Genomic DNA, 18876 nt, shown 5'->3' on the forward strand with positions numbered 1-18876 from the left:
GATCAAACCATTATTTTTTTTTGTCTCTCAGACTGACCAAAAGGGACCGACAGGTGGACTCGTTGTTGCACTGTTCGTTGTCTCCTCTACACTCGGGTGTGTCTGTAGTGAGAGATCCCACCACCGGCATGCTGCAGGATTTCACCGAGGTGCTCAAATGTCTAATCGTATATTAAATATAACACACACACACACACACACACACACACACACACACACTAGAATGGGAATTGATTACTATTATTAGTACTATGATTTATTACGACTATAATGTTCCTATTTATCATGTTTACTCATGTGAAAAGACTCTAATGTGACTCTTAACACAACGATTTATTAATAGAATTATATTAATGACTCACTGATTGATGTTTATTCAAATGATCATGAGCCCAAAAAATGAGCTGTTGGAACTGATGCTGAATTGGATGTTGGGATCAGTAGATACAAAAAAAGCGGATTGCTTTGAAATTGATGTTGAAACACTTCAATAAAATACAGTAACGAATTACATATTAGTTTCTACGCCACTGATTATTACTATCATTTCTATTTTTTGTATTTATATTTATTTCTAATAAAAAAATCCAATGCCGGGAATATTAGCCGCGTTTCCACATATTTCTATTTGTTAATCGACATGATTCTCTCTCTGGTTCAGGTGTTACTGGAGCACACCGGCTTGTCCGCAAAGAACTCTTTATCGATGCAGCGGCAGCCTGGACCTCCATCTGAGAGCCTCAGAGGCAGCAACACCAACTACCCCTTCTTACCAGGTGCTTCCATTTTTTCCTTCAGGGACATTTTACACTGTATTTCCATTCAAAAACAATCCTCCCTTAGCATGAACAACAACTTTGCACAATTTCAGCATTCAGCTGAAACGCCTCTTTCCCCTTGAGATTTCTTTCTGAGATTGTGATCCAGTTCATCCCAGAGCAGTTTAGAAGGATTTAGGTGCGATGTCCGGGCAGGTCATTCTATGCAAGATAACAATCCAGATGACTGCGCTCTGAATAATTAAAACGTATCGAAGTCCAGGAATCGCATGGTGTTGAAGTAAGGAATGGTTGCCATGTTGGTTCCTTTTACCCGGATTGAGTCTCTAAATTTCCCTGCTCCAAAAACAAACCCAAACCATTAAGCTTCCACCTCCATGTTTAACTGGTGGGGGTGTGGCAGTCTGATAAACATCATCTCTCCTGTTCTCCATCTTATAGAAGATCTTCTATTAGAGAAACATATGCCCAATTTGGACTTTTCATGGATTACTCCCGAATCATTTTTCCACTCTATGATCTTTTGTTAGAGCCAGAAATGTACTTGTACACAGAAAGTTCTTCCAGTCATTAATGTCCAATTCATGTATGGTTGTTTTTTTGTTATTATGTACCTACTCATTTGCATTAAACGATAGAAACACTCATAGGTTTTCTTCTTCTTGTTCTTTCGACTTCTTCCAGTAGGGGTCGCCACAGCGGATCATCCTAAACACTTAATAGTCTTAAAAATCTTCATTTCTCTTTTTTACAGTTATTCTTTTACATCTGTTAATTCTGATTCATCCTTTCATGACGTAAAGACACAAACCTGCACACGTCTTCGAGATCTCGTTTAATTCTTTTTTTTTTTCTCCCGGCTTCAGATTTTCAGATTTTCTTGCAAAGCATTGGCCAAATAAACCAACAGTGTAATGCAGAGCCTCTGTTTTGTCCTCATTCAGGTGGTATGGAGGAGCTGACGTTAGAGCTGATAGAGAAAAAATTCGAGCTGGAGGAGGACATCGACTTTGAGAATGGTGAATTCTGCAGATTTGCAACATGGCTGTTTATATTCAACGCTTTTGTATATATTTTATTTATTTTTATTTTTTCCTTTGTTTAGATTTACTCACGGTGCCTCCGGGGCTAAAAGCCGGCATGAACTTCAGTAACAAAGGTTTAATTCAGAGCTTTTTACACACACACACACACACACACACACACACACACAGACACACAGACACATACAAATCTATTCCCCTGTTGTTGATGCCTTACTCTGTATCTGCTCTCAAAATCATTCAGAGGCCAAAACCACAAAAGGAGACGTGAACCTGCTGTCCCTGCTGTCTACATTCGAGGACATAATCGAACATGTACCTGAGGAGAAAGAGAAAGGCTCAGGAAGTAAAGAGGAGTCCAAACTCCACAGAACTAACAGCCTTGAAGATCTGGGTATTAAGGTAAACACTAAATCAGTATATGGAATAAAACAATTACAGGAAATGAATCGCAACATCCTGATTAGAATTTTGCAGCATGTCCTCATGTGTTTTTTTTTAATTTATTTTTTTAAAATCCATTTAGGGTTACATTTAATTTTGTGGAACCACCATAAAAACAATCCGTCAGCTCCCCGTTTCTCATTTTCTCTCCCGTGAGCTCGATAAGGGAGACATTTAGCTCGTCATGTCATTAAAAACCCAGGAACATTACTATTTTATACTCTTTTTAACACACAATTCTTCTCGGGTTTTTTTTTTTGTCTTTCAGGACACGCTGCCATCTCCTACTCCCGTTCCAACTTCATCACCAAGCCGGACTGATGGAGGAATGCAGAAAAGCCAAGAGGAGAAGAAGGAAAGGAAGTGGGCGGTCCCTGTGGACATCACCTCTCCCTGTGACGATTTCTACAAACGAATCCCCAATCCTGCTTTCAAGGTACCTGTGTGTATATATACTGTATGTTGTTTTAATAAGTAAAGAAATTAGCTCTGGAACACACAGGGCACTTATTTATGGATAGTGATTTTATTGTGTTGAAAGCCCTTAAACAGTCAAGTCAAGTCAAGTTTATTTCTGTAGCACTTTTCACAACAGACATTGTCTCAAAGCAGCTTTACAGAAATTAACAGTGAAGGTGAATGGTGTGTGATTATCCCTGATGAGCAGCCATGGCGACTGTGACCCGGAAAAACTCCCTTAGATGTAATGAGGAAGAAACCTTGAGAGGAACCAGACTCAAAAGGGGAACCCATCCTCATTTGGGTGACATCAAGAGTTTGATCATAAATCTTTCAACAATACAGAACACTGGAGAGTGAGAACTAACATGAGCACTGGAGTATAAGATTATAAGTAGATGTTCTTTCAACAGTCTTTGGTCCAGCACCTGTGTACTGGAGTTAACGTTAAACCCATTATATAACTACATTATTATTAGTGTGCTATTATGTTACTATATGGTCATATCTGTTAGTTATTACCCACAGGGGAATAGAATAAATGATGTATTTTCTCGTGTGTATTTGTGCATGTTTTAGTATCCGTTTGAGCTGGACAAGTTTCAGAAGCAGGCCATCCTCAGGCTTGAGGCTCACGACTCGGTCTTTGTGGCGGCTCACACCTCGGCGGGAAAGACCGTGGTGGCTGAGTACGCCATAGCGCTCTCGCAGAAACACATGACCAGGTGTGTATGTATATGTGTGTGTGTGATGAATCTGTACATAAAAGCCCAAATGTCCAAAAAAAAAATGATGTTAGCGGAAAATCAGAAGACTGCCGATGATAACGATAATGACGCTGTTCTCTTTGACGATCGTTTTTTTCCGCCAGAACCATCTACACCTCCCCCATTAAAGCTTTATCCAATCAGAAATTCCGTGATTTCAAAAACACGTTTGGTGACGTTGGGCTTTTGACTGGAGATGTTCAGCTGAACCCTGAGGCCTCCTGTCTCATCATGACCACTGAAATCCTGAGGTAATAAAGCAATCATGATTCACTGAGTAACATCCATTACGATTCTGTTGTATAAGAGGCAACTATTATGCCTTTTTCTCGCGCTCTCTCTCTCTCTCTCTCTCTCTCTCTCTCTCTCTCTCTCTCTCTCTCTCTCTCTCTCTCTTTCTTTCTCTCTCTCAGGTCTATGCTGTATAACGGATCCGAGGTCATTCGGGACCTGGAGTGGGTTATATTCGACGAGGTCCATTACATCAACGACGCAGAGGTCAGATGAGTTTTTGAAGTAGATTTGTCATGTTTTATTCTGTTGATTCTATGAAAGATTCTCAGCTAGAAGAGTCTTTCCTTTTCTGTTTCAGAGAGGTGTTGTTTGGGAGGAAGTACTCATCATGCTTCCTGATCACGTCAGCATCATCTTGCTCAGCGCTACAGTGCCCAACGCGGTGGAGTTCAGCGAATGGATCGGGTACGTCTTCTTCATCTTCGTCTCAATAAACCGACGCTTTATTTTTTTTATGACGCGACTTGTGAGGGATTTAGCAATCGGATCTTCTCGCTTAAACCCTCGCATAGAAAATCCTGTGGAGGCATATAGGTAGCAAAATTCTATTTAAAATGCAAAATGGAAATGTAGTTAAATTTACCGTTTCCCCTTTTTTGCCAGGCGGATCAAGAAAAGGCCCATCTACGTGATCAGTACAGTGAAGAGGCCGGTGCCGCTGGAGCACTACCTCTACACAGGAAACAGCACCAAGACTCAGAAAGAGCTCTTCCTCCTGCTGGATGCTACTGGAGGTTTCCTGACTAAAGGGTAAAAGCCAGGAGACTTACCTTTTTATAAGATGGAACAGTTTTCATTGCAGGACAAAACAGCAACCAATCGAAAGCATGCAGGAAGTGAAGCTATTGATCACGATTACTGAAGGGATTTTATCTGTGTGAAAGAAAAATCTAATCTCTTATTGGCTTTCTAGTGTTTAAAGGAATATATAAGGTGCTTTATACTTGTCCTTTTACAGCACAGTGAAATTCTGTTTTTGCGGTCAGAACACAGGGTCTGCCATGATACAGTGCCCCCGGAGGGCCTTGCTCAAGGGCCCAAGAGTGGATAATTGGTAATGCCGAGGCTTGAACCCCCGACCTTCCGTTCAGTAACCCAGAGTTTTAACCACTGAGTACCCTCATGCTGTTAAAAGTTCCAGCATTAAACAACCACATGAGGTGGTTCGAGACTAACGATGCTAACTGGCGCTATTCTGACCATGTTAACACGTCTGCGAGTTAATCATAGACAGCAAGTCAGAGCAAAAACGCAAACGTGGAATTCTGCGTAAAACCTGGCAGAGGGTCGTTCGACGTGAAATACGTGCGACGCTGCAACGAGTCGTCCGAGGTGTTTTTTTGTCGCTTCAAGAGCGAAACCATTAGGCAACTTGTGCATAGGTTGTACTTTGTTTTTTGGGTTTTTTTTTGTTTTTTTTGGGGAAGATCGGTTTGTTTATTAGTTTTTTTTTTTGTGTATGTGTTTTAGATACTATGCAGCTGTGGAGGCGAAAAAGGAACGCACCAGTAAACATGCTCAGTCTTTTGGCACGAAGAAGGTTTCACAGAGCACCACACCAAATCAGGTCCGTGTTCTGATTTCTAACAATAGTAGTGTAATAATCTAGCATTTAGAGGACATACTTAAAGTGATGTTAGTAGTATGTATGTAAGAGTGTGAAGTTTTCTCGGGACTGTGTATCGGACTCATTTTCATAACTGCAAGATGTAAAGAACATAAGCTATCATGAGTGAGGCCCAACTAACAGGTTTTTTTTTTTTTTTTTTTAATTAAACATATACTCTATAAACAAAAGTATTGGGACACCTGACTTTTCCAGCCATATGTGGGTTTTTTTTCAAAATTTTTACCACACAGTTGTATATATACAGTATATAAAATATACATGATGCCTTTGGAGTGGCATGAAATTTTCCCTTTAATTGAACTAGGAGACACAAACCTGTTCGAGCATGACTGGGCACAAAACCAGGTCTATGAAGACCTCATGCTTTACATGTGTTGGAATGGAAGATCTCGCATGGCCTGTTATAGAGCTCTGACCTCAACCCTACTGAACACCTTTAGGATGAATTGGAATGCTGACTGCACCCCAGGCCTCTTTACATCACCTACATCAGTACCTTCTAACCACTGCTAACACTTTTGCAGCTGAATGATCAAAAATCTCTGTCAATGCACTCTAAAGTCTAGTGGAACATCTTCCCAGAAGACGGGAGGTTTTTATAACAGTAATTGTGGACTAAATGTGGAATGGATGTTCGAAAAAAGCACATATGAATCCTATGTTAAGGTGTTAAACTTTTTTCCATGGAGTGTAGATGTTACGACTGTTTTATTGCACTCGTAAAAGGGATTTTTTTTGCCAAGTAATTGTTCGTTCGTCCACTAGGGGGCGCTCGTATTCCAATTTTTTTGTTTTGGTTTTTAATGCGTTGTCAAAAAAGAAAGAATCCCAATGAATGCATGTGTGTTTCAGGACCGAGCCGTGTGGCAGACGCTGCTCCACTTCCTGTCAGAGAGGCAGCAGACTCCGGTGGTGGCGTTCACCTTCTCGCGCACCCGCTGCGACGACAACGCTCGCGCGCTCACCTCTCTGGACCTGACCACCTCTGTAGAGAAGAACGAGATCCACTCCTTCTTCCTTAGGAGTCTGAGCAGGCTGAGAGGAGGAGATCGACAGCTCCCTCAGGTACAACCTGATTTTCATGAGTACTCAGAATCAAGCGTGATCCATAATCATCTCGTTCCATCACATAACACACGAAGGCACATGGAAAATGTGGCTTTCTTTCATATTTCTTGTCTTTTCTCTGGAAGATGGTTAAAGCTGATGTTTTAATACATCTACTGGGGTAAAAATATTCACACCCCATTTTCCTGCAGTAGTGTAATTACAGTAATGTACAATTTTCCTGTCAAAAGTTTGGTCTTTTTTGGTTGCCATGTTGGTTCCTTTTACTCAGAACACCGTCCCTGCTCCAAAGCAACAATGAAAGACGCATATTTTGTGTCTTTTTTATTTTGTATTTTTTTTTCTTAGTAGCACTATTAATCACGTTCATGCATTACTCCTGACTTCTTTTTTTCACTTTATGCTTCACATCCTCTTACTTAAGGATCAGTCAAAGCACTCAGCTAAGCAATAACCTGCTCAGAGGAGCGTATCTGAAACCCGGGTAATTAACCGTACGTATTTTCCAGCTTTAATGGACCGCACTGGAGATACGGATTACTTAAGCGATAACATTGCCAGAGAAATAAAAAAAAAAAAAAACAGCCGTGCAGCCTGTAAAAGCTGAGGTATGGATTGCGAGTCAGAAGATCTAACTCTGCAGAAGACATGAAAGTGTTTGGAGCAAGTGTGGATCCCTGGTACTATGAGATTTCTTTTTTTTGTCAGAGCAATAAATTCTTTTACATAAATGATGTTGGTTTTTGTTCCTCAGATCCTGCTGATGAAGGACTTGCTGAAGAGAGGCATCGGCGTGCACCACAGCGGCATCCTGCCGATCCTCAAGGAGGTCATCGAGATGCTTTTCTCGAAAGGTCTCGTAAAAGTACGTCTCACACCTGTCGTGTCTTTTTGAGTCTTCTCGGGTAACAAACCGTGTTTAAAAATAAATAAATTAATTAAAAGCAAAAATGAGGAAGCATGAGGAAGAATTTCAGAACATTGAGTGTTTCTGCTCTTTATAACTCTTTATAAAATCTATAAAAATGAGATGTATGTTTTTAATTTGAGTTAAACCCATAATTGGCATGTCGCTGTATCATATGCTACACGACTGCTGAATTCTCAAATCAGACCTTTTTTCAGAATTTTTTCTATAACCGCATTTTGCTTTTCTCTCTCTCTCTCTCTCTCTCTCTCTCTCGCATTCTACAGTAACCAGGTAATTTTCCAGCAGTAGATGAAGTGCTCAAACCATGTAGTTGAGTTAAAGTAGAGCTACACAGTAAAATACTGTCCCTTTAAACTTTCACTTAAACTTGTTTGGTTCTCCTCAAAATGTAAAACTCAAAACATTTCCCAACATTACATTACCGTAATTTCCGGACTATAAAGCGCACCCACTGAATTTTACATATTATTATTAACATAAATAAGCCGTCTACACTGAAACTAATGAACTTTACACAGGCTTTAACGAAAGACACGTTACACACGGTGTAACGGGTGAAATATGTTGCGCTTTCTTTAGGAGCATAGCGATGTTTTGGGAATAGCCTGCCAGAAGCGAGCTCTCCCTTTACCCTGACTCAACACGTTACAACGGCTTGTATCTAAACAGTAGCCGACCAAGAAAGTCATTGTTCACTGTCTTCCTCCTTCCTTTCACTACTATTTCTCTCGGGAGTTTATCTTTTGGCATCGTCGTGCGTTTAAAAATCACCCGATGGAAGTTTTTTCTCCCGATGCCGTGCAGCTCAGAACACAGGTGAGGTGCGTTTTTATTTTATTTTATTTTATTTTTTTTGTTTGTTTGTTTCCGTTTGGAAATTTAATTGGTCTAATGTTATGGGGTTCAGTTTTTTGGCTTGAAGTTTGTGAAACCGGGAAAAACCCAGGAAAAATCCATAAATTAGCCGCTTCGTTGTTTAAGCCGCGGGGTTCAAAACGTGGGAAAAAAGTAGCGGCTTATAGTCCGAAAAATACGATATGTAAATGAATAAAACAAAAACAACAACATTGCGTTTTTTAATTACTCTATATTCCAAGAGAAATAATTGTTAGAGACGAATAATTGCTTTTAAGGTCGTAATGTGCAGTTTTTTGTACACCAGTGCAGCATTGATTCTATTCCCCCATCAGCACACTTTCAGGTGTTGTGTTTCACATGTAATAGATAAGAGCTAATGAGGTTCCAGTTTGCTCATCTTCCGTTATTACCAGGTTGGTTTGGGGGGCATTTTGCTATTTTTAATTAGCCTTATGGACGAGTCTTCCTTCTCCCTAACGTCATTACGATGCCGGAACTTTAATATCAGCCAATTCCACCACGCGTGTCGATTTGTGCATTTCAAAACCCGCTGGAGATTAGCTATAACTAGCACGGCGATACATGTAGGATATCGGGTCCTCACTGTTTGCCCCCACGCATCATGAGTAATCTAGTGTATGCAGATGATCACAGCGATGTTCTCTCCCTCGTGCAGGTTCTTTTCGCCACCGAGACTTTTGCGATGGGTGTGAACATGCCGGCCAGGACCGTGGTGTTCGACAGCATCCGCAAACACGACGGAACTGGATTCAGAAACCTCCATCCTGGTAAAAAATAAATAAATAATAATAAATGAAATGTAATTCTTCATGTTACTATGTTAATGAATCTACAGTCAGCTTCAGAATTATTGGCACCCTCATTAAAAAAATACTTTGAATGAGGAGGGGTTTTAGCAGTCCTGCATTTTAGGTTCTTTCACCCTTAGGTTAGTCTTCTATGATGCTTCATGTGAACGGACAATACAGAGATCACTCACCACTAAAGATCCTTTCACTTCACGGGTTTTCTTGCCACTACGTCCATGTCAGAAGCTTAACAAATCCACCATGAAGTTTTTTTTATATAACCTGTTTCCCCAATAATAAGGGTGCCAATAATTTTGAAGTTGTCTACGTGTGTAAGTGTCAGCCCTCGCAGTCAGCCTGCTCCTGTTTTTCCTTATTATTTATGATAACAGAAATTAACGAAAACTGAACCGATCCTCTTCAGTGTCAGTGAGTGCACTGCTCATTAGGTCCGGCCAGGTGCTGACAGAATAACAGAGCATAGTGAACGGGCAACACAATTAATCTGCATTCAAGACCGATGTCTAATGTAAATTTGCTCCATGGAAAGCTTTATGAAATACTACAGGAGGCCTTTAATGTGCCGAGTGGGTGTAATCGCTTTGCATAGACGAGTGTAATTTGCACACCGTGATCAGTGAACATGGGACATGACACAAAGCTCATTTCTTTGTTTGCCGTTTGATCTAAACTGAGTTGCAATAAATACTTGGATTATTATATTAACAAATTTGAGGTGGTCATAAGCCAAACATTATACGCGCCTGACATTACATGTGCAAATCTTACTACTATAATTATTGTTTATTATCAGTGTTGGTATTTAATGTTAAGTGAGAGTGATTGGAGATGAATATGAATATACAGGAATACAGAAACTCTGTTGGAATTAAAATGCGCTGAGGCCACACCTCCTACACTGTGACTGACTGATACAGAGGCCACACCTCCGACACTGTGACTGACTGACACATATCTCACACCTCCTACACTGTGACTGACTGATACTGAGGCCACACCTCCTACACTGTGACTGACTGACACAGAGGCCTCACCTTCTACACTGTGACTGACTGACACAGAGGCCACACCTTCTACACTGTGACTGACTGACACAGAGGCCACACCTTCTACACTGTGACTGACTGACACAGAGGCCACACCTTCTACACTGTGACTGACTGATACTGAGGCCACACCTCCTACACTGTGACTGACTGACACAGAGGCCACACCTCCTACACTGTGACTGACTGACACAGAGGCCACACCTCCTACACTGTGACTGACTGACACAGAGGCCACACCTTTTACACTGTGACTGACCGACTGACAGAGGCCACACCTTCTACACTGTGACTGACTGATACTGAGGCCACACCTTCTACACTGTGACTGACTGGCACAGAGGCCACACCTCCTACACTGTGACTGACTGACACAGAGGCCACACCTTCAGCCCAGAGTTTATTAATACACTTTTAATATAGTCTCAGTTCCCCCTCAAAGATGTTGTCTTTGTGATTGCATTTGTTTGTACTACAGGTGAGTACATCCAGATGGCGGGGAGAGCAGGCAGAAGAGGGCTGGATGCTACAGGGACGGTTATCATCCTCTGCAAGACAGGAGTTCACGAAATGGCGGATCTGCACACAATGATGCTGGTGGGTTCTGATACTGAGTCCACCTCCATTTTATCGTTTTGAGGGTTTATATATGTACCTCATTGAATCAGAAACAATCTAAGTTTATACTAAAAATCCTAAAACAAAAATCCTAATGTGAATCATACTGAAAGAGCTTATTCACACTGAACTGAATTATATTGCATCTTTATTGACCTGATATGTACGATCATATACTAATGCATTGCTAAAAGGCCGAGATTCACGGTTCTTTCATTGCCGTTTGTATTAAACACTGAAGGGTATTTTACGCTTGGGGGTTCTTCTCTGGCTCTTCTCTAAACGTTTTTCTGCACTACCAGTTTAATGGACTGGTCCAGAGGCTCCTGCCGCTCCATGGCAACGGCATCCAGGATGGACCGAGAGCTGTAATTATGCACAGCGGGTCGAAAAACGATCTTCAATCTCCAAAAAAAAAAAAAAAAAAAACCCAGCTGATGCACAGCTCCATTAATGGGTTTTGTGTTTATTTCTTCAGCTGTTTGGTCATTTCTGTGGTAATCGCTGTAATATGGTGAAAGGATTAAACGTTTCCCGTTTGCAGGCCACGCAGATTCTTATTAATGAAAAGACTTTGTGTGTTTCCTCAGGGAAAGCCGACGTTGCTGCAATCACAGTTCAGGCTGACTTACACCATGATCCTTAACCTGCTGCGAGTCGAGGCCCTCAGAGTCACTGATATGATGCGCAGGAGCTTCTCCGAGAACCACAGGGACACACAGGTGGATACTTTTCCTCTAAATCTTCTTTCAAGGCTTGTTTTTGTGTAATAATTTTTTTTTATTAAATATATTTTAATATATATATATATTTTTAAATATTATAATAAAGGTTTTGATGACAATCTTGCAGTACGGCTTCTTTAGCATTTCTTGACACTTTCGCATATCGAGAGAGCGAACACACACACACACACACACAGATGCACAAAGGCAAATTAGTGGACTGACATCAAAGGGTTGTATTTGTTTTTCACTTTTCTAGGAAAGATGTGTAACAGATGTATCGTTGTTTATCTTTATCTTTGACATTTATTTGTCTTTGCTGTCTGTCACTTTATCTCTCTGTCTGTCTCAGGCGAACGAGAGAAGGATATCAGAGCTGAAACGTGAGCTTTCCTCTCTACCACCTCTTGACACAGAGGGTCAGCTATCTGACCTGCTTTCCTACTACCACACTTTGACCGAGCTACGCATTACAACAGAAGCCTTGCAGGTACATTAACACACGCACACTCACACACACAGTAACAGACAAGAACATTTTGCACAATGCCTCGGCAATTTCATCAGGTACTACTCTTAGTGTGAGTAAACGTGAGTTTTCTTTCCCGCTCTTCTCAGCAAGCAGTGATGGAGTCCGTGAACGGGATTAAGGCCTTGTCAGTGGGGCGGGTTGTGGTGGTCAACAACGCTCAGCACTTCAACGCCCTGGCTGTCCTCCTACAGGTCCGTGTGTATCTGCTTCAGAGCTCTCTAATTTGCCGTCTCTGAGTTTGTTTATCGGAATCGTTTGTCATTCTGCCGCCTCAGGTGTCCACGGACTCTGTGAATCGGACGTTCACCGCCCTCATCATTTGCGAGAAAGGGAACGAAGAAGCAGCAGAGAACGTTCCGAACAACCGCGCGCTCACACACCTTCACAACACCAGCCTTTTCATTCCAGAGGGTCAGACTCGCACTGCTTACCTCCTTATTCCAAATGAATATTAAAATTTATGCAAATTAATCTCATAGCGTGTGTGTGTGTGTTTTAGGTCCCTGCAGTCACACAGTGCAGAAGCTGAAGTCGCAGGAAATCTCTGCGATCACCATGAAGACCCTGAAGGTCATTCCAGAGCGGATTATCGACAACTATAAAAAGAGACAGCAGCCCCGCTTCAGGTGGACGAACCCCTTGTTTTGTCAAGTTTTTTTAATTTCAGATTTATTCCTCTTTCTCTGGTCATTCAACTTTCCTTCTTTTTATTTCTTCCAGACTGGATCCACCCGGTCAAGCCATTTCTACTGCAACTCAGGAGCTCCTGCGATTGGCCGAGGCCAGCCCGTCTGGCATCTCAACCCTCGACCCTGTGAATGACCTCCACCTGAAGAGTGTGGATGTGGTGGAGGCTGTGATGAGACAGCGAGTCCTTCAGGACAGTCTCAAAGACTTCCACTGCACACACTCACCCACTTTCACAGAGCAGGTATATCTCACCTTTTGGTTTTATTATTTTTTTTTATTAATATTAACATTTTTAGATTATTCTTTGTAAAAGTCACGTATATCAAGGCCGTAACGGTACACAAAATGCGGAAACATAAAATTGCTTGTAATAATATTTCAAATAAATCAATATATTGCTAATATATTGCTTTTTTTTTTTTTTTTTTTTTCTATTTATTAAATTGAGTAATCAGTTTAATTGGAACAAGTAAAATTTATTAATTTAATTGAAATTAAATTTATTATTTGATTATTAATAATAATAAAAAAATCCGTATTGCAGATGTGTGTTTTACATTTAATATTTAATTTTCTAAATATATTTTCTATTTATCTGTTCTACTTATTTCAGCATATTTTAACAAATGCCTTCATTCCTTCCATCGATCATTCATTCACTCCCGCGATGTGTGCAATTGTCAGGATTTTCTCCTTTAAAGAGAAATTCTTGAAGCTGCAAATAAAACATTCAAAAAATACCACGACGGCAGAATAAAAAAAAAGTCTGTTCTTTTAAGCTGCAGCACATCTTTGCCTGGTAATAAAAACGATATATAATAGCTAATCCTTCTGGCCCTGGCTGCCAACCCCTTTCGGTCCTTTCGGCATTAGAGGCTATTGTCTCCTAAGCTGATATTAATGCCATCCAGTCTTCAGCGTCGGAGGAACGAGATTAAACTCATCTGCCACTAATTTGAATTTCCCGAATGCTAGTTAGAAAAGCTTGTTCTACGAGAGACTGAGCAGATTGTTTAACGGTGGCTCCTCTTTTAATGTTTTCCCATCCCCAGTTTGCACGTGTGCAGGAGCGAATGAAACTGCAGGAAGAGTTGGACAAACTGCTGTACTTGATCTCAGATCAGTCATTGACTCTGCTGCCCGAGTACCACCAGAGGATTAAGGTCAGTGCCCCATTACGCTGGCCGGCTACAGGCATGGTCTAGCCTACCCAGGAGTCTTAAAGAATAGTGATGAGTATGCGGTAGTATACTGTAATTTGCTTTATATATAAAGGTATACCTTGATACCCTTTTCATTTAATCTATTGTTAAACATTTACATCTGAGAACAACGGGCTAATGGACACGAGGGCCGATGCTGAAGGCTAAGAGGTTAATAATTTACACATTACTGTATATAATTTAGCAAGACAAAGCAATTTACAGTACCGTACTGTATACAGTATATATTTAGGGTTTTTCAGCGAAACGTGAAATATTTTTCCAATTTTGTTGTCGCGCTTTCACTGTCGCAAGATCGAAAAGTTGATCCATCGTAACGCTGGGACATCTGTATCACTCACCATTCAAACCTTTAAGTTGATTTCACAAAGGGTGTCATTTATCTACTTGGCAAATACTAAAAATTTGACACGTTTAATCCGAATATTGTTACTCTTTAATGTTATACAACGTACGCTACCATGTTTGCACACCACCCTTTTATTTTTTTCCCTCTCACTCCTCCTTAGACATGTTTCTAGACCAACGTCCAATGCATTAAACATGTAAAAGCAAACCATAATGGTAGTGTAGCTTAGTGTTTAAGGTATTGGACTTTGGATCCGTAATTTTTGAGTTCAAATGTCAGCCACGACAGGCTGCCACTCCTGGGTTCCTGAGCAACAAATTAGAACAAATTAGTAGAGAAACAAATTTAGAGAGGTTTTTCCACTTTTTTGTTTTTGTTTTTGTTTTGAAGTGTTGTGGTAATTATAACGGTGTTCTGATCCGCAGGTCCTAGAAGCTCTGAACTACATCGACAGTAGCGGAGCGGTACAGCTGAAAGGTCGGGTAGCGTGTCAGATCAGCAGTCATGAGCTCCTGCTCACAGAGCTGCTGTTTGAGAACACGTTGAGTCCTCTGGCGCCCGAGGAGAGCGCCGCCCTGCTGTCCTGTCTCGTCTTCACACAGAACACTCAGATAGAGCCGCACATCCCCAACACAATCCAGGAGGTAATTGCACAGCAACTGTTGTGTGCGTGCATGTGGCACTGCTACGCTCAATTTACTATAAAAGTACCTCCTTCTGGAGGATTCTGTCTCTTTGACTACCTTAATAGATACATTAGAACATTTCTAAACGAACTGACCAATTGTTGGAACCGAAATGTCAGCAGTAAGGTATTAATTATTGATCACAGTATCCAGTGTCACCCAAATAAGGCGGGGATCCTTTTTAAGCTTCTCAAGGTTTCTTCATGTCATTTCAGAGTTTTTCCTTTCCATCATCCGCCTTACACAAAGTTTATAGCAGTTAGCTTGACAAAGAAAAAGAAAATACATTTATTATCTATTTATTATTATTTGTTAGGGCTGTCAAAGTTAAGGCGTCAACACCGCAAATATATTTTGGCGGCACTAATTTTATTAACGCGCGATTAACGTAGCATTACTACGTAGTTAAACCTTTTTAAGTAAAAAATATAAATAAATAAATAAATAAATAAATATTACAGAGGCGAAATTAAAACCTGTGACACAGCGCACAATTATTCACGACATCCTTTCTTTTCTCGGTTAGAAAAATAAATAAATAAATCATTTTTAAACATCTGTTTTACTGATGCAACAAATGTCATTCTTATTAATTATTATGATAAAAATTATAAAATGGATAGATAGATGGATAGATGGATAGATGGATAGATGGATAGATAGATGGATAGATGGATGGATGGATGGAGAGAGAGATGGATAGATATACATACTGTAGATGGATAGATATATATACATACTGTAGATAGATGGATGGATGGATGGATGGATGGATAGAGAGAGAGAGATGGATAGATATACATACTGTAGATGGATAGATGGATAGATAGACATTAGATGGATAGATAGATGGATAGATAGATGGATAGATGGATAGATAGATGGATAGATAGATAGATAGATGGATGGATGGATGGATGGATGGATGGATGGATCGATGGATCGATATACATACTATAGATGGATAGATGGATAGATAGACATTAGATGGATAGATAGATGGATAGATAGATGGATAGATAGATGGATAGATAGATAGATGGATAGATAGATAGATAGATAGATAGATAGATAGATAGATAGATAGATAGATAGATAGATAGATATGCAGTTTTTTTAGTATCAGACTGATATTTAAAAATGTTGGAAATATATACAGTATGGCCTTTCCATAGTAGAACGGTAGAACCTACAAACATCATCTGAATTTATTCTCTGGTTTCTTACATTGAAAGGAATAATGATTTTTGTTTCAAGCTTACCGCCAGTCTGACCGGGAGTGCTTGTGCAGTACTGAAGTGCAGTGCCAGAGTGCATTTACTGGAACAGACTGCTTCTGCTCAAAGAGCAACACACCTGCTGAGCTCCAGACACACACACACACACACACACACACACACACACACACAGCCTTGTTCTGTAACAGGTCTGGAACATGCACAAGTTTTAAAAGAAGCCTTCAGATAGCGATGAAAGCAAACGAATGAGTGCGTAACGTGCAACAATGCCCCTAAAAGAGCAGGAGAGACTTGATTAGAGACATGAAAACTTTTGTGACCTTCAGAGTTTTTAATAATTTAAGAGTTAACATCCGGTCTGTTTGTTCTTTTCTCCCTTTTAACAGGCGATCGATCGGGTGGTGTGTGTGGCTCAGCGTATCGGGGAGCTACAGCGCGAGTGTGGCCTCTCTCAGACCGCCGAAGACTTCGTGTCCCAGTTTAAGTTTGGCCTGACTGAGGTGGTGTACTGCTGGGCCAGAGGAATGGTGTGTACTAACTCAAAAAAAAAAAAAAAAAACACGAGTCTAACGCATCACTCGGCCACTCTGGCCTCATTTCTATAATAGTTATACACATTTGTATACACTGACCAGGCATAACCAAAAGCAGGAAAAATGGGCAAGCATGAGTTTGACAAATTGTGACAGACGACTGGGTCAGAGCATCTCCAAAACTGCAGCTCTTGTGTGGTGTTCTGGTCTGTAGTGGTCAGAATCTATCAAAAGTGCTCCAAGGAAGGAACAGTGGTGAACCGGCGACAGGGTCGTGCTCGTCCGAGGCTCATTGATGCACGTGGGGAGCCAAGGCTGGTCCGTGTGGGCCGATCCAACAGACGAGCTCCTGTAGCTCAAACTGCTGAAGACGTTTATGTTGTTAATGTTTGACACATCAGGACTGTTTTAGCAGCAAAAAGGGAACCAACACAATATGGTGGTCATAATGTTATACCTGATCGGTGTACATACAGGATATACACATTTATTGGTGTGTAAATGAGGACGGGCTTTTATAGGAAAAGAAAGCGGAGTGCCTGTTTACACACACAACTGATTATTTTCCAATATCCGAGCAGTGTTTTTATTTATTTATTTATTTTCTTGTTACAGAAGCTGCATTATGTATAATAATGTAGAAGGTCTGTAAAGCACGTCAGTTCGTTTATATATTTATATATAGCTGTAAATAGCTGTGTTCCCGTATTTCCTCTCTCTTGATCTCTCACACACTTAATAAGACCAAAAACAACCCTCCACTCAGATACCTCGTCATGCTACCGAGAAGCCGTTTTAATGCCCTGCTCTGAAGAGAGTGAGTGCAGGTATATGTTTTCACGCCTGTGTACTATCAGCTTATTTTATCGCAATACATCCCCACTCACGTAGAGCATTTTAACAGCCATAAGTAGTGCATTGCTTTAGAGTAGTAAAGCAGTTCATGATGTAATATTGTGATTTTTTTTTTTTTTTTGCACACCAAACTGTGAATATACAAAGCAAGCAGCATTGTTATTAACAATCATGTCTAAGTTGCAAAAACAAAAGGAAGAATGACCGTATGCGTCTGCGCGTTCCCTCTTGTCATTGTTTGCTTCTGTCTGTTCCGTTTTTTTTCTTGCATGCTCATTCCGCAAGCCGAATAGCCAATCGGAGCTCTTTCGGATTTGACATGTAGACTAGAGCCAGCGGTGCGGAACGCATACAAGTTCCGGGAAAACGAAAAAACTAAAGCTGACTGACGCTCAAAACACCACCCCACTCCCTACCGTCAGCTCAATGAGTCTCGGGCGCTAACTTATCCTTCATTCTTAATCTAGCGTTATATATTTCACTGGTTAAACATGATGCTACTTTAGGCTGCAGGTTGGCACGGGTACCAAAAACCTTTTAGACGGTCAGAAAAACTGCAACATCGATTTCTAAATATCTGCATCTGGCAGAGAAAAACCCATATCGTTCGACCTCTAATTGTGTTTGTGTGTGTGTGAGACAGCCCTTCGCGGAGATCGCCCAGCTGACCGACGTGCAGGAGGGGACGGTGGTGCGCTGCATTCAGAGACTAGACGAAGTTCTGAAGGAGGTCAGACAAGCAGCCCGAATCGTAGGAGATTCGGTTTTGGGAAGCAAGATGGAGAGAGCGTCGCTGTCTATCCGCAGAGACATCGTGTTCACCGCATCTCTTTACACACACTGATCGAGTGCATGCCTCAGGAGCGTGTATGGGTGTGGACATGTATACGTAACCTTCCGATTAATGATCGCAGTGGCGGTTTTCCATCTGTAATGATTGAAGGTGGTGCCACCGAGCATCGAATATGACTAAAGATACCACATCCACATGGTTGCAGCTTTGAAGTGGGTCCAATCATGTTTACATTTTGTTCATGTGTGTGACGGGGAGAGAAACGGTTTGCTTGCATTGCTTAAAAAAAAGCACTTACCAGTGATTCAATGAAGACAAAGCTGGTTATAGCCTGTAATTTATTGTACAGTAATAAAATCCACTGTGTCTAAAATGAGAAATAGTCCGCTCCATAAAAATAGGATTTGGGGCTCCTAAAGAACATTGATTATAAAAGAAAGATGTAGGAATTATGTGTGGATCAATGTATATGTTATGTATGATCA

At 40.9% G+C, this 18876-nt stretch overlaps 1 protein-coding gene across 1 annotated transcript in view; it reads left to right on the top strand.

Annotated features, from left to right (window-relative positions):
- Nucleotides 1-18767, top strand: part of skiv2l (SKI2 homolog, superkiller viralicidic activity 2-like) — a 20779-nt gene extending 2012 nt beyond the window's left edge. The window contains exons 4-29 of the mRNA XM_046844036.1: nucleotides 32-149; nucleotides 662-776; nucleotides 1724-1798; nucleotides 1885-1938; nucleotides 2067-2224; nucleotides 2535-2702; nucleotides 3305-3450; nucleotides 3597-3743; nucleotides 3906-3990; nucleotides 4085-4191; nucleotides 4390-4536; nucleotides 5257-5353; nucleotides 6269-6481; nucleotides 7239-7349; nucleotides 8950-9061; nucleotides 10628-10746; nucleotides 11358-11489; nucleotides 11845-11982; nucleotides 12111-12215; nucleotides 12300-12435; nucleotides 12524-12650; nucleotides 12745-12955; nucleotides 13767-13877; nucleotides 14712-14930; nucleotides 16597-16737; nucleotides 18242-18767. Of these exons, the coding sequence (XP_046699992.1) occupies nucleotides 32-149; nucleotides 662-776; nucleotides 1724-1798; nucleotides 1885-1938; nucleotides 2067-2224; nucleotides 2535-2702; nucleotides 3305-3450; nucleotides 3597-3743; nucleotides 3906-3990; nucleotides 4085-4191; nucleotides 4390-4536; nucleotides 5257-5353; nucleotides 6269-6481; nucleotides 7239-7349; nucleotides 8950-9061; nucleotides 10628-10746; nucleotides 11358-11489; nucleotides 11845-11982; nucleotides 12111-12215; nucleotides 12300-12435; nucleotides 12524-12650; nucleotides 12745-12955; nucleotides 13767-13877; nucleotides 14712-14930; nucleotides 16597-16737; nucleotides 18242-18442 (3493 nt within the window). The 3' untranslated portion in view covers nucleotides 18443-18767. The remainder of the gene's footprint in view (nucleotides 1-31; nucleotides 150-661; nucleotides 777-1723; nucleotides 1799-1884; nucleotides 1939-2066; nucleotides 2225-2534; nucleotides 2703-3304; nucleotides 3451-3596; nucleotides 3744-3905; nucleotides 3991-4084; nucleotides 4192-4389; nucleotides 4537-5256; nucleotides 5354-6268; nucleotides 6482-7238; nucleotides 7350-8949; nucleotides 9062-10627; nucleotides 10747-11357; nucleotides 11490-11844; nucleotides 11983-12110; nucleotides 12216-12299; nucleotides 12436-12523; nucleotides 12651-12744; nucleotides 12956-13766; nucleotides 13878-14711; nucleotides 14931-16596; nucleotides 16738-18241) is intronic.
- Nucleotides 18768-18876: the final 109 nt, after the last annotated feature.

This window comes from Silurus meridionalis, chromosome 29 (genome assembly GCF_014805685.1).
Source record: "Silurus meridionalis isolate SWU-2019-XX chromosome 29, ASM1480568v1, whole genome shotgun sequence".
NCBI classification, from domain to species: domain Eukaryota; kingdom Metazoa; phylum Chordata; class Actinopteri; order Siluriformes; family Siluridae; genus Silurus; species Silurus meridionalis.